The 14876-nt window shown below is 38.9% G+C and overlaps 2 protein-coding genes across 4 annotated transcripts; one reads left to right on the forward strand and one right to left on the reverse strand.

Moving 5' to 3' along the window:
- The first annotated feature begins 426 nt into the window (after window positions 1–426).
- On the forward strand, window positions 427–5425 carry LOC137720730 (serine/threonine-protein kinase ATG1a). Of its 2 annotated transcripts, none has more exons than XM_068459842.2 (13): window positions 427–1195; window positions 1295–1412; window positions 1732–1790; window positions 1936–2003; window positions 2543–2633; window positions 2725–2805; window positions 3003–3114; window positions 3282–3336; window positions 3490–3650; window positions 3732–4072; window positions 4270–4561; window positions 4659–4729; window positions 4841–5425. In XM_068459842.2, the coding sequence occupies exons 1-13, from the start codon at window positions 950–952 to the stop codon at window positions 5075–5077; spliced, it is 1932 nt and encodes a 643-aa protein (XP_068315943.2). In that variant the 5' UTR covers window positions 427–949; the 3' UTR covers window positions 5078–5425. The 2 variants fall into 2 exon arrangements, with proteins under 2 accessions (XP_068315943.2, XP_068315942.2); XM_068459841.2 differs by having other exon boundaries at window positions 428–1195; window positions 4656–4729.
- Window positions 5426–6802: 1377 nt separating this feature from the next.
- On the reverse strand, window positions 6803–14311 carry LOC137721155 (protein LATE ELONGATED HYPOCOTYL). Of its 2 annotated transcripts, none has more exons than XM_068460264.2 (9): window positions 13942–14311; window positions 13557–13588; window positions 13124–13331; window positions 12880–12991; window positions 12570–12631; window positions 9209–9442; window positions 7824–9116; window positions 7489–7698; window positions 6803–7382 (listed from the first exon to the last, which is right to left on the reverse strand). In XM_068460264.2, the coding sequence occupies exons 3-9, from the start codon at window positions 13160–13162 to the stop codon at window positions 6969–6971; spliced, it is 2364 nt and encodes a 787-aa protein (XP_068316365.2). In that variant the 5' UTR covers window positions 13163–13331; window positions 13557–13588; window positions 13942–14311; the 3' UTR covers window positions 6803–6968. The 2 variants fall into 2 exon arrangements, with proteins under 2 accessions (XP_068316365.2, XP_068316366.2); XM_068460265.2 differs by having other exon boundaries at window positions 13124–13328; window positions 13942–14218.
- Between the last annotated feature and the right edge of the window lie 565 nt (window positions 14312–14876).

The following is a 14876-nucleotide window of genomic DNA, read 5'->3' on the forward strand; positions in this document are numbered from 1 at the left end:
CACATCAAATCAAAGCCTGTTCTGTGTGTATCCATATGATCAAGGGCTTTTCAATCAGGTCAGTCCCCCTTATTCTCCGTCTGTGCGCTAACCATCGCTTTAGCCATACGATCAAGGGAATTCCAATCTGGGCCAGTGTCCTAATCCCATCTGCATTAGGACTAGACCATCATTAATAATGGTTTTTGGACAAAGATATCTCGCATAAAACCATACACAATCTATGTTTATTTATAGTCAATTGACAATGATCACGTGGAGGTTTGAAGTTCTAAAATCTAATGAATTTTAAGCTAGCCATGACTGCTAAAACTGGATGGAGAATATGATCACACCAATACTCTGTAATCATTGGTTCTTTGTTTTTGTTTGTTTTTTTTTTTTTTTTTTTTTGGTATAAATCCTTATTGTATACAAAAATAAACAAGAACAAAATCAAACTAAAAACATAAAACCATACCAGTGAAGGAGACTTATCAAGGAATTTAGCTTTATATTCTCTGCTCTTGCCTCTAGATTTTTAGGCTATCCATTCCACTCAACATCCCTCTCTCAGCGAAAGTGTTTGCTTTGGGACTCTCTCTCTCTCTCTCTCTCTCTCTCTCTCTCTCTCTCCCTCTCCCCCTCTCCCCCTCTCCTGGGCAAGCGAGCATTGACAATCGGCGTCGTTTTTCCACACACACAAAATGTGATTAAAGTCTCTCACTTTGGGTTTTGTTTCCGAATTCCGATATGACCATTGCTTCCTCTTTTATCCTCACAAAACACAACCACCACTCTCACTTACGCAACAGCCACCGTCATCGCCACCGTCGACCTGCTTCCCCAAAACCCACACTCAAGTTCACAGCTTTAGTCAACACACAAATTTTAAAAATTGACCCATGATCTTCTCTCGCAGCGACGACGATTAGAGTTTAGACCCACCACCCCAGCGGCGGCGGCGCATATGGATCACCGTTACCCCAACCAGTCCCGCCTCATCGGAGACTACATACTGGGCCCCAAAGTCGGGTCGGGTTCATTCGCGGTTGTTTGGCGCTCACGGCACCGACAACTCGGCACTGAAGTTGCCGTCAAAGAAATCGACAAGAAGCCGCTCAGCCCAAAAGTCAGCGACAACGTACTCAAAGAAATATCCATTCTCAGCACCATCAACCACCCCAACATCATTCGCCTTTTCGAGGCCATCGAGGTTGTTTTCCTTTTTTCCGAGGTTGTTTTGTTTTTGTTTCCTTATTTTTTCCGAGTTATTTATGTATGTGTAATGTTGGTGGTTTGGGGATTTTGGCAGACCGAGGACAGAATCTACCTTGTGCTGGAGTACTGTGACGGCGGCGACCTGGCGGATTATATTCGCCGACATGGGAAGGTTTCAGAAACTGTTGCCAGGCACTTTATGAGGCAATTGGGTATTTTTCTTGTTCTGTGATCAATTCTACTTTTAATCCAAGTTTTTAATGGAAGTTCATATTTTTGGGGGATTTAGATAATTGGGTTTGCCTCCAACGCTTTTCGGATTAAATTCGGGCTCTTTAGATGGATTAAAGTTGAATGGTTATTGAATTGGTGGCCAGTTTGGTTTGTGTTGTTTGTTAGATATGGAAATAATGTTTGGATGATTAGGCTAATTAGGCTGGTGGGAATGTTCTTAATTTGATGGTTTAGCTGTTTTCTTCCTTTTTTGCAAGTGGGAATTTTGACATGTTTGATTTGGATTCTCCTGAACAGCTGCAGGCCTGCAAGTGCTTCAAGAAAAGCACCTCATTCATAGGGATTTAAAACCGCAGGTACTGCGCTTTTTTGTTTTGTCGCGAGTCATGATTCTTGAGAGTGTGTGTTTATGAAGTTTGAGATTTTTGTCAATTACTGTTGGAAAAATTGGATTTTGTTTTTCTTGGTTCGTGACTTGTTGATTTCTGGCTGAAATTATAGAACTTACTCTTGTCAACGACGGTTGAAGATACCCCACTGTTGAAGATTGGGGATTTTGGTTTTGCAAGGTAAACGACTTATATTCTTTTCGACTTTTCCCTATTCCACATTGTTTTTTAATTTATAGCTGCAACCTGAGTAAAAAAGTTTACTTATTAGGCTTGTATGATATCATGCTTTGACAATAGTTTATCCAACCAATATGAATTCAGCACCATCCCAATTATTTGGCTTTCTGATAAGCAGGATAAATTATTTTTGTGTCGTTTACTTATATTGCTAAGAAGGATTTTTTTTTGTTGTACATCAGTTTCTGAGTTCCCTCTGTTATCCCAATCTTCCATTCATAACCTGTGGTTTATGAAATTAACATCTACTACTGAGAGATGCAGATATATTTTGTAATTTGTGGAAATTTGAGATGGCATGAACTGTTTCGATGGTACGTAGAGAGATTTATTAAATTTTCACCACCTCCTCTCTGAAGATCAATTTTTAAAAATGATCTGAAGCAACTTCAGTTGACAATATACGAAAATAAAACATCGGTGACAATTATTTCTAAATGTATATTGCACTTGGTCATTGTCTTGATGTTCCTGTGCAGATTCCTCATTGAGGGCTTGGCTGATACACTATGTGGTTCACCACTGTACATGGCTCCAGAGATTATTCTGAACCAAAAGTATGATGAAAAGGTGATAGAATATGAAACTGACATTGCTGACAACGTTGTAGGAATCTCTGCCCTCTTTATTCATCTTTAATCTGTTATTATGGTCTTTGCAGGCCGATTTGTGGAGCGTTGGAGCAATTTTGTTTCAGCTGGTGACCGGGAAGCCACCATTTGATGGGAATAATCATTTTCAGGTCTGTGGAAATCTGAATACATACATACATATATATATATATATATATATATGTTTTTTTTTTTTCGGTCATAAGATTTTAGGATTTGCATCACATATTCTACCCAGGTAAGGGCTGACTATATGAAATTTATGTTACATGTATGTTAGATTTGGAAGTGTTATCTTGTTTATTTTAATGATTTCTACTGTGTACAGCTTTTCCAAAATATTCTGACATCGACTGAGCTGAGGTTTCCAGATGGTGCTTTAGAAGAATTGCATCCAGATTGTGTAGATCTCTGCAGAAGCTTGTTACGTCTAAAGCCAGGTCATGATTGTTATATAAGGAATTTTCTTTTGTTATGCTTGTAGTTTAACTAATTTATAATCAGAGTCAAGAAAGTGAGAGTTCACTGCTAGTGTCGTGTGAATATCAAGAGTTTACTTAACCCTTCGACAGAGCAACCATGTAAAAATTAATACTTCAATTTGCAGCTGAGCGACTATCATTTACGGAGTTCTTCAATCACAAATTCCTCAGAGATTCTAGGTAAAGCATTTGGTTTCATAGCTTTCAAAGCGCATGATTTATTAGTTATAGTACATTTGACATTTTGTACAAGTTGGATATCCAGTAAGGAAGATATCTTATACTATATACCCATGCAGTCATTACAATAGTTTCTTATATTATAATCTGTAGGTATCAAGTGGATGTTGGTCACCCTTCAATGCTTCCACCGCTTCAATCCACGGTCGAACAGCCTAGTTCTTCTGTCTCCGACAATATGCTGCAAATGCATTTCTGGCAAACTACCAACTCATCTATTACCCGAGATCCAAACTCGCAGGATCAGCTTCGAGGTCTGTAATTGTGTTTGGGATTCCCTATTTATCCTTGTGCGTCTTTTGAATTATTTATTTTGGTTTTCCTTGCTTGTCCAGTTTCTGATTCAATGGAGTCCATCGAGAAGGACTATGTTATGGTCGATTCTTTCTCTCATTACCTTGAATCTTCTCTGCCCCTTCATTCCACAACGGGAGCTTCTCTCAGGGCTTCAAAGCAGAAAGATCGTGATAAAACAGTTATAGTGAAAACCAAGGAGCAGGTAGCTAGTTCTGTGGGTGCAGAAAGTTCACAAACTAGCGGATCAGCTAAATTACCAGCATCTTGTGAATCAACACTGTTACTAGAAGTGCAAGGACTATCTATACTGCATCCTTCTACTAGGCTCCATCTTTTACATCAGTATGCTCAGGTTCTTGCAGACTTGTCGCAGGAAAAGGTGCGTCAGTTACAGTTATACATTGTGGAATGTGCTCGTCTCATTTTGTTGCACTGGATATCATGTATTTAGTTCAGTATCATAGTATGTTTTATTTACAGGAGTGTATCAAAGAACTTAATTATATTAGCATGATTAGACAAAACTCTTGACTTTTTTGGGGTTTGTATTAAAGTAATTGTTACTTTTGGTTGCAGGACAATGCAGGACTATTTCTAGACTCGTTTTCGGTTCAACTTCTTGTTTTGGCCATATGGAAGAAATCTATTCAAATTTGCAGCACTTGGCTGGCATCATCTAAAGAGGATAAATCACCTGAAGGTAGCTCAGCGAATGAATCCTTGCAGGGAGGTGCAGCCTTATCAACAAAAGCCTCAGAAAATGTAGATTTTAGCCGGCCTTCATCTGTTTTGATGTGGGCAGAGCAAGGTTTCATTGTTGCTGTTGATCGAGCAGAGAGGCTATCCTATCATATCCAAGAAATGGATGGTTAGTGTGTCAGAAACTGTCTGTGATCACAGTTTTTAGTTTTCTGCTTATATTCTGCTGATTAAGTGATATATATATATATATATATATATAGCAGGTGCTGCTGAATTGCCGGATGCCATGGAAATTATTTACCAAAAAGCGCTCAAAGTTGGCACAAGTGGTGCTGTAAGTAAACTTGCACAAGTGCCCCCTTCTTTCTTTTTCAAATTACATCTCTAATAATGTTTGCTGATTGCACAATCGTTGACCATTTAGATTCTGCCCATGTGTTTCCAGGTAGACGAGTACATGGAGAACAAAGGCAGTGTCGAAGCATTGTACTCCAAGGCTATGCTTCTCCTTTCTTTTATTGCAGGAGAAGCAACGTCTCTGCCACTAACACCTCCGTTTTCCCTAACTCCTGCCAACAAGAAGCGAATCCAACAATATATTCAGAACTTGGAGTCCCGTCGGATCAACTTTCTGAAATCACAGCCTGCTCCTGTGCAAGCCCGCGGCTCCTCGGCAAAGTAAATATGACTGCGTCTGTACAGCCCTTATTGACAAACCGGCTTTTTCTTTGTATATTACTGGTATGGGGGTAAATCGTGGTCAGATCGGAGGGAAGTTTTGAACTCTGGGGGGATGATAGTGAGACATATATATATATATATATATATATACACACATATATCTACTGGATAGGGGACTGTATATAATATAGCCTGTGCAGGGAAGGCAAATGTGGAAGGAGATGGCCTTTTTTGCATGAGTTTATGTAAATTAAGTTCTCTATTCTTTATATGGAAACAGAACAACTGTAAATATGGAATGGAGGTAATTTCTCCCTTGTAAAGTAAATGCCAAATTTCACGCATTTTAGTTGTTTCCCCAAAAAAAAAAAAAAAAAAAGTCACGCCTTTTAATTTTTACTACTGTTTATTCCTGCTCTTTCCTCTTTACTAAATACAAGGGCTAACTGCATTTCACGAGGGCTTTTGAAAATGGGTCGTCTAAGTTTAATTGTTTCATATTACAGTCTTTAGTTTAGTGGACTATTTGATCTTTCATTAAATTGAGATGACAAGATGAGCGTGCAACCCTCAATTGGAAGAGCATTTTCAAAAGAGATGACAATAACATTAAAAAAGGATTACAATTATGTTTTTCAATTGAAATGTCAATTTCAATGTGGCAATGACATGACGTGGATTGGCAGCAAAGTGGTGGCTGCCAAAATTGACACAATTGACCAATCCTACTCCAGCCACGATATTTGCACATTTAGATGCTACTACTTTACTATCAAGAGGATTAGCTGCCAAGGGTATTTATCCAGTAGTAGATCTCAAATTCATTTTTATTTAATTATTAAATGTTTTTTTTACCATTTTAATTATTTTTTTTCCTAAAAATATTTATTATATTATAAAAAGAAAATAACATAATAAATAATAGTTTAATTTGACACATCGGCTACAAAGAAAAATTTTAAAAAACATCAGACTACCCACATAGCCTTTCAAAATAAAATTTTATATTTAAAATTTGACGACTTCTTTGGAGATACTCTGAGTTGACACGTAAGCCATATTTGTTCCACATTTGAGAAAAGAAACTCATCCATTTAATAAAGATTGGATGTTCAAATGGACAAAATGAATAAATTGATACAATTCCAAAACCTTGTGCAAATGCAAAGTAAGAAAAGAGGAACCACGTAACTCATTATGAAAACCATTTTAAACTTAAAAGGCGTTAAATGTAGTTAGCCCGAAACATAATATTAGTATAAAACATATTATTTTTACTTACGAAGGGATTGAAGTCAACATGTAAACCCACAACCCATTTTCTACAACTATAAAACGAGCTGAAAAAACACACAAGGGGTAAAGGGATAAGGGATCTAATGTTAGGGTTAGGGCATCAGCAATTTGGCATAGAGACTTGAAATGGCTATGAAAACATGTCTGTCCAAAAGCTCCTTACATGACATGACAAAATGCGTGTTCCATTGAACTCGCAAGAACATGAGGGTTTCCGGGCAACCTTGCAGGCTGCATTTCAATAGCGATGATGAGTAAAATCGTCAAAACAAGTCTATAAACTCCGAAAAATTACTTGTGCATCAAGGATTTCTCTCAATAATACAAATAAAAGATGTAATCATCAAGGTCCATCAATCAAACACTTGGAATGTACTTTATCGAGGGTCTAATTACGCGAGCCTACAACTGCAGTTGAAGAGGTTCGAGATAGTGAAACGATCAAATGTAAATAGATTATGGTACACACGCCAAAGACAAGTTTGTGATCTGCTGGAATCGAAATTAAAACACAAACGAACTATATAAAGGAGCGGAAAATACAACCTGCGTGCAAAAACAAAGGTTTCCATTGATTTTGCACACAATATGGAATGTCAAGTTTGAGCTTCCCCTTCTAAGCGTAACCTCTTCGGGCCCTTCTCTTCGCAGTGGCTGCTGGCATTGGCCACCCGGTTCTCGTTGGCCTCTACGGAGCACCTCTTGTAAGGCTTGAATCCTGTTCGACGGGCCTTGAGTTTCCCTTGGCTAAGTCCTAGTGTCAGTAGCCCTTCTGTGTTGCTGCCTCGTGCTGGTGACACACTTTTCTCCGCTTCTGGAGGATACGGAAATGACATCCACGAATAGAAGTCAAAATGTGATGCAGATGCATCTCTATCTTTCTTGTCAGAATTTTGATTTGCTGCTTCTGTAGCATCCTGATGCTCATTAAACTTGAGGCAGTGTGAAGGCGGTGAAAAACTCTGGGGCAGTACCTCTCTTGCGAATAGCGCTTGAAAGGCCATCCGTCCCTAACAAAGGTATTTAACATGATAAGAGACTAATTGATTCAAAAAAAAAAAAAAAAAACACAAAAGATTGATCAAAATTGATTGCTTCAGATATATGTTAAACTACCTCTTCAGAAACCTCTTTCCATGGATCATTCATGTTGCTGATACTTCTACAGCGACGATAATTAGAATCAGATGCTAAGAGATTTAGATCAAGTTCTTTTGGTTCTTTAGGTTCTTCTGGTTCTTCTGTGCCTTTCTCATGCTTCTCTAATGCATCTGTCTCTACTTCGCTGCCGGAAGGTGTGTTGGAGCCACACGAAGAATGGTCAACCTGACATTTGTTTATTATTTTAATAATAAGAAACACACGTTTTATTGAAAATACGTGAAAGGTACAAAGCATTGAAAGGAGGACTGGTAGTCAATACTATGCAACTGAACGATATCAAAGAAAACCTGTTTTCTACTCTTTGCATTGTCTGAATCATTAACTTGAGCAGTTGATGCCACAGCCTTCTCATCATCAGCAGACTTCAATTCTGTATTAGGCTCTGCACCTCCATTATCAGAGTGTGATGATGACCTGTTTGGTGATTGTGAAGCTAAATGCTGAGCATCCACAGCTTCCAAGTGTTCCAGCTCCAATTGTTGATCCTCTGCAGAAGGAATTTGAAGAGAATTCTCACCTCTCTCTGTCATCACTGCAGGATCTTGATCAGTATTCACTGACGGAACCCCCCCAGTCATGGGCATGGGAGGGCAGCTCAAAGAAGTTTGAACAGGAGCGCACAAGGGAAGCAATCCATGGGCTGCCCACCATGCAGTTGCAGCAGCTACAGTGGCAGCAGCAATTGCTGCCATACTTGGAGGGGAGTTCGGTGGAAAACCTCCAGCAGAGGAGCATGCAGGAGAGTCTTCCGTATTTTCCACATTTGCATAAGGCCAAAATGTGGCTGCAAAGCCAGCCGCAGCATGGGCTGCAGGGTTTTGTAGCAGAGACGACACAACAAGGCTAGAGAATGTTGAGGAAATGTGGTGAAATGATTGGTAGTCCTTTTGACCATGGTGGAATGGTGTGAAGGGAGGGTGAAAAGCTGGAAACGATTGGTGAATAGTAGATCTTGATGCATTACTTTCATGAATAGTAGATCTTGATGCATTACTTTCATGTTCAGTAGTAGTAGATGCAGCTGGATTTGCAAACAGGTTAGGCTGTCCATGAACCTTCCCCATAGGATGGAAACCGGAGTCAGGGAATGACATATCTGCAGGTGTAGTTTGATTACACGCTCCTATGCTGCCATCCAGTACATGTACAGGAACATTCCTTGGGTAGTTCTGAGTGCCTTGCATCCCATCTGTTGGCAATGCACAATTCAAATCATCTGCTTTCTCACCTTGAACCAACTTCTTATGAAGAGCATTAGTGTTCTCTGACACTGAGGCTCCACTTGTGCCATTAACTTGAACTATCTTTTTGGCATCATTTTTCTTCATATTCTGATTTCCATTAAGTTCAATAGTAACATAAGATTCAGTTGTTACATCTTGACTTATTACCTCTTTCAGCGAAGGCACAAACTCCTGAAAAGTGCAAGCGTTTCTCAGCACCACCTGTGTAGGTATAGAATTTTTGTTTGCAGTAGAATCAGAGGAACAATTATGTTCTTGGAGCAAAGTGAAGGCTTCTGAGCAATTTTCATCCTGATTTTCCTTTCCATTTTTCGGATTTTCTTCTTCAGTAGGTCTCTGATAAGGAAATTGCATATTAAGTACTATAACATGAACCATGAGAACATAAAAAGTCTTTGGATCGAAAAAATGGATATATAAATAATAACCTCATGAGGTGGTTCTTTCTCCAAATCCACTACTTGTGGACAGTGTGAAGAAGATGCTGTAGATAAAAGTTTTCCATCCTTTGCTCCCACATGCGGAGTGGTCAATGTCGTGGCAGCTGAACTAGACTTTCGAGGGTAAGGATTGCTTGGTTTCCTCTTGGGACGTGGAGGCGGGATATCTATGTCAATTGATTGTCCCATTGGAACACCTTTATTGTGTGCCTCCTTCTCCAGCTGAAAGCAAAACCTTTTTGCGTCAGTATTCATATTCAAAGTTTGATATAAGAATTATTGGAATGGAGCGAAATGCCTCAATTACTCAGGTGAATTTGGAAGACCTCGAGAATAAAAAATTTAACCCATTTTTTTCTTTTCTGAAATATGTATGTGATAACCGTACAGAAATTGTAGACCCAGAAAAAACTAGTGCATATCAAAGTAATGTGTAACAATGCTTAAGAAATGTGTACTCTAGTCTCTAGGCGGAAGAGGAGAAAGAAAGAGGATAATGACCTCATGGTATGGTCTAGGAGTGTTAATATGAAGAGGACGATGGCTTGAAACTTTAAGTCATTTTCAACTATCCATGAGTAAGCGGCTAAAATGTACGACACTGGAAACTCTTGAATAAGAGCAGAAGCTTTTTGCCCTAAAGTTCCGATCAAGACCATTCTGGAACAACTCCATTGTAAAGTTAAAAGGGTGACTTCCATTGATACCCTCAATAAATTGAACTCTATGTTTCAGATGAGAGATGAGTTCCAATTGAGCATACAACAATAATAAGAGGAAGTTGATGGCATGTTAATTCATTGGGACCGACCAATTTACGACAACATCTAACATGGTCCCCCAGAGTTTACTTTTGTTTACCTACCAAATAAATTTGTATACGATATTTGTTTCTCCCTTGTAGCTTCTAAAATCTGATTCCAAACAAATGGAAACTTAAATATTCATATAGTACAGATAAGCATTAGAAACAGTAAATGATCATATTCACGGTTTCAACAAGATTTCGGGTGGCTATGAGACCAAGACCTGGTTTGGTACTGAGGTGATTCTGAAAAAAGCTGGTATCAAAAAAAGCTGGGAGCTGTTTTTGTGTTTGGTAAACATTCAGCTTCAGCTTTTTTTCACAGTTTTGGGTGAAAAAAAGCCAAAAACAAGAAGCTGCAAAACCCAGTATTGAAAAATCGGCTTTTTTTTCACATCTATTTTACATAAAAGTTTACCAAACACTATAATACTGTTTTTTTTTTTTTTTTTTTTTTTCAAAAGCACTTTTACAAAAAAGTTTACCAAACACTTTGTTGCTTTATTTCACAGCCGCTTATTCTGACAGCACAGTAGAATCAGCTTTTTTTTCAAAGCACAGAAATACCAAACCAGCCCCAAGTACGATGGAGGTACTGGAGCAAACATTTTTCTGTTTATCTCTGCTGCCTGATGAATTGAGCTACCGTGTCTTTAAGTTTAAAGCTTGTCCAAAGTGTAGTTGGAAACAAATCGTGTGCGCTTCCAATCACCTAATCAAAGTCCTAGTAGACAGAACAATCTACGCTAATCATCTACTAAGTGCATCACTTTCTAGTCCAAAATTTTCCTGTTAGCCTGTCACATAAATGGGTATATTGCAACAGCTTCCCAATCACTGATCTGTATGGAAGTAACCGAACTACGGATAGCTGCACTAGTATGATCATGTAAGAGCAACCTATATAGTTTTTCAAACTCCCTAGGGTCAAGCCCTCCCCTAAAATGAATGACTAGAAAACGCTCAGTAAGGACCATGACAGACATCTTCACAGCATGAACAAAAAAACACACACAATCCATTAATTGATATTTTCCAAACTGCAGATCACGTATTACATCGTTTTCTAACAAAATGTTCCAAGGGGAGGGGAGAGTCATAAGGTCCATAGCGACTTTTTCATATTACTCCCACTGTACATCTATACCCATAAAAGACCAAAAACCTATATATTTCCCCAAACTGTACTCTCTGTTTCACCTTTAAACCTAACAGTAAAGTTTTCTTTCATTGAAGCCTAAGTGTAACCACTGTAGTTGAGCCAAAATTTCGAACGGACTGTAGTAAGAAAAAAAATCGTGTGCCCTTCTATCCATACGTAATAAGCATCCTAGAAGGCTTATGCATGAATCAAAGTCGTAGTAGACCAGTCAATCTAAGCTAATTCGTGTTCAGTTTTTAGTTAGCAAACATCACTCTGAGTATGCAGAGAGAATAATCAGTGTACACATCATAGTCCATAATTTTCTTGTGGTCTTTTGACATAAATGATATATTGCAACTTCCCAGTTACTGATCTGTACAAATGGCTGCATAGGTATAATGATGTGAGACCAACCTATATAGCTTTCCCAACTTTCAAGGCTGCCCTTTTCTATAAGGTCAGGCCCTCCCCTAGAGTGGATGACTAGTAAACGTTCACTAAGGTGCTAACTGACATCTTTTACTTTTTGGTTTCATGGCTACCATCTTCAGGGTATTAAAAAAACACAATCCATCCACCGATATTTTCCTAACTATAGATGAAATATGGACAGTCAGACGGTCGATAAAGACTTTATCATGTTATATCTAAGACCTATCGTATAGTGCTGAAATCTCCTTGACAACATCATAACAATTGGCCTCCATTTTTAACAAAAGTTTCTTTCCAAATTTTCCATTAAGATCTATTTTTGGAGATAAACTATTGTAGAGGAATTTCTTGACAAAGAGTGAGAATGAGCAAGAAACTATGCAGCTAAACTAAATTCCCTTACCCTCAAAACTCAAAAAACTAATAGCCGTCTTTGTTCAAGTTTGAAATTTTATTTCAGTCTAGTCACGGTACATTTGATATGTCATGCATAAGCATTAAAAATGCAAAGATAACATTTTCACCCAATGTATGGCTTGCCCCAAACTACTGATGGTTGAGGGTTTGCGTCATGGAAAAACAACATCACTGAAAACTGTGGTACGGGCAGCTACATCTTACCCTTTCCAGACCTCATAATGATGGGAACCATATGCACTGGTCCATCCTTTTTATCAAATTTAGTATGGCTAGCAAGCTTATGAATGAACAAATGCACTCTACTAGAGTAGCATTTACAAGAATCTGTAACGGTCCTCATAAGTATTTCATAGCTAAATGAGATGACAGGATGATTATAGTCACAGCAACGGAAATATGTGACACCTGTTATTATAAAATAAATTACCAACTGCATTTTATAAAACCCTAGTAGTGCAAATTAAAGGATCCATGTTTTGGAAAACCAAGCATTCGGAATAAAAATTGTACATATCAAATAACCATAAGGTGAGAAGGTATCCATTAACCTTTGAAAAGAACTTCTGAGCATGACTCCTGATCTGCACAGCAGTCTTCGTTCCAATATGTTCTGTTAAACAAAAACAGAAGAAAAGGGGGGAGAAGAGGATAAAGATGATGTCTCAAATAAGGAAAAAAATGTCAAAAATAAGGTTTCGAGTCATTTCTAACAACAGATATTTAGCAGACTGAGATCGAGACTAACAAGAAATACAGTTCATAAATAAAAATCAATCCATTTGCAGCCCCTTCCCAATAGCTATAAGTACAGAAATGAACTCAAGGGATACTACAAAATTAAAGCTAATGAATTGTAACCTTCAATGCGCTGCCATGCTCGGCCATAGAGCTTCAAGGCATCAAGAAACCTATTATGCTCCTCCTCTGTCCATCGCTCTCGTTGCTTGGTAATCGTATAAGGCTTTCGTGCCTACCATTAACAAAAATCCGATAATCTATCTACTTAGCACTCACTAATACACACTCAAATCCAATGATTCATCTACTTAGCACTCACTAATATACTTCCAATTTCAACAAAGCAGACTCCAGTCTATGTTACCTTGATGAAAAGGTCTTCTCCAGATGAGTTTGTGTCCATTTACCGGACCCAGGTAGCTCGCGCTGCTTCAAATCCTCCCTGATGAGCAATGGATAGAACAAGGACCTTCTCTCATTTGTAAAAGCACCGAGAGCTATTACGAGTAAAGCCGTCTCGGTTGTACTACTAAAGAAAAGCCGAGAAAGCGACGATTCTACTCCTACAGCTACTGCAAAAGAAAAATAAGGCACAACAATCGGTAGAGATCCGTCTCTGGTTCTAAAGCAGTAGAATTAAGCAGTCCAATTTTCACATGAAAGTAAAAGAAACCGAAAACTGAATCGAAAGCACAAGTGATCGAATTAAAATTTCAGATTCCACCGCAACACGGAGAGAGCTAGATGGACGCTTCTCCGAAAGTACAAAAATAAATTTCTTTATTCAGAATCCTCACCAAAACGAACCGGTACACGCCAAAACCTTTAACTACGAAGCAAGAACAAACATGGCGAACAATAAGAGAGAGAAAGTTCGATCAGTAAATAAACAGGCCATTTCTATAGTGACTCGGACCTTGTTCTCCAATCTTAACACATCTGTTTGGTTGCCGAGAAAATTAATCAAATCAAGCCAGATAATTCAGCTCAATTGTTCAAAATCGAAGCTTATTCATCACTTCCTCAACTCAGATGAACTTCCGAGTCGGTTTCTCAATCGAAAACGAAGCTCAAAAGCTCATCTTTCATTCGTTAATTTTGATAAAATTGTTGAATTTTCTCATCAGCAACCAAACGGAGAATAAAGAACAAGGCCGATTCCAAAAGAAAACGAAAGCGTACCTTCTGAGACATCCATGGCGGATTCAGAGCTTTCTATTCGAGAAGAGCGACTGACAGAGTCCGGTAACTCACCGGAATCCCGCCGGATAAGGCATAGTTTCCGGCAATGGCGACTGGATCCGAACCGTTTGAAAACTCAATTGCAAAAACCAAAAACCAAATCCAAGAGCCTCCACAGAAGAGTATAATATAGAGAGAGAAACAGTGAGAGTATGGGTGAGGAGAGAGAAAGCGCTCTTAGTCAGAGAGACCTAACGCCAAAGCTCCCAGAAGCTCCAGTTGTTGCGAGCAACGAGCAATCTCAGCCACTAATTATTTTCCTCCCATTTTTTCTTTTTTTTTAATTAATTAATTTTTTTTTGAGGCTGCCGAAGCCTCACAGCCTCCCTCCTTCCCACGACGTGCCTCAGGATCACGACACGTGTCGACCACTTAGCGGCTCAGTGCGTCGTAGGCTCCCAGCCCACACATCCACTTTTTGCTTTTTCTATTTCGCATTTTTTTAATTTTTTTTTTTTTCCCTCTTTAATCCTGGATTCTCATCCACAAACTCATCCTCCTGCTACGTCCGTAAAAGCGCCTCCAGCTGTGCGCTGTGGGCCCCCCGATGACGTAGCGTTTGAAGAGTCGGTAATGGAAACAAAACCGGGCAACGGGTCCGTCGCGGGTTGGGTCCGGATCTTCTTTAGATCCTCTTTTGAATATCTCCGAATTCGTAAATCGTATCCGTTCATCGTACATTGTGCAAGTCAAAAATCATTTTGAATTTTTTATTTAAAATAAAATATAAACAACACCTACGAAATATATGATAAACATGCACGATTCATAAATATCCGGATCCTACAAAGAGGATTTTGTTAGGGATTGGTGACTCGTATACAGTACAGACCATCGAACGCGGGTTTGGGCAAGCTGCCACGTGGACATAGAAT

The sequence above is a fragment of the Pyrus communis genome, chromosome 1 (genome assembly GCF_041283825.1).
Source record: "Pyrus communis isolate YQ-2024b chromosome 1, ASM4128382v1, whole genome shotgun sequence".
NCBI classification, from domain to species: domain Eukaryota; kingdom Viridiplantae; phylum Streptophyta; class Magnoliopsida; order Rosales; family Rosaceae; genus Pyrus; species Pyrus communis.

Bases quoted from the DNA above. Each gene is read 5' to 3' on its own strand.
- LOC137721155 (XM_068460264.2), bottom strand. From the start codon at position 13,162: ATGGACACAAACTCATCTGGAGAAGACCTTTTCATCAAG. The intron at 12,992-13,123 runs GTAACATAGACT...TGTTAATGGTAG, and splicing joins GAGAAGACCTTTTCATCAAG to GCACGAAAGCCTTATACGAT. The intron at 12,632-12,879 runs GTTACAATTCAT...TTTGTTTAACAG, and splicing joins AGCATGGCAGCGCATTGAAG to AACATATTGGAACGAAGACT.
- LOC137720730 (XM_068459841.2), top strand. From the start codon at position 950: ATGGATCACCGTTACCCCAACCAGTCCCGCCTCATCGGAGACTACATA. The intron at 3,115-3,281 runs GTCATGATTGTT...TTCAATTTGCAG, and splicing joins CTTGTTACGTCTAAAGCCAG to CTGAGCGACTATCATTTACG. The intron at 4,730-4,840 runs GTAAGTAAACTT...ATGTGTTTCCAG, and splicing joins AAGTTGGCACAAGTGGTGCT to GTAGACGAGTACATGGAGAA.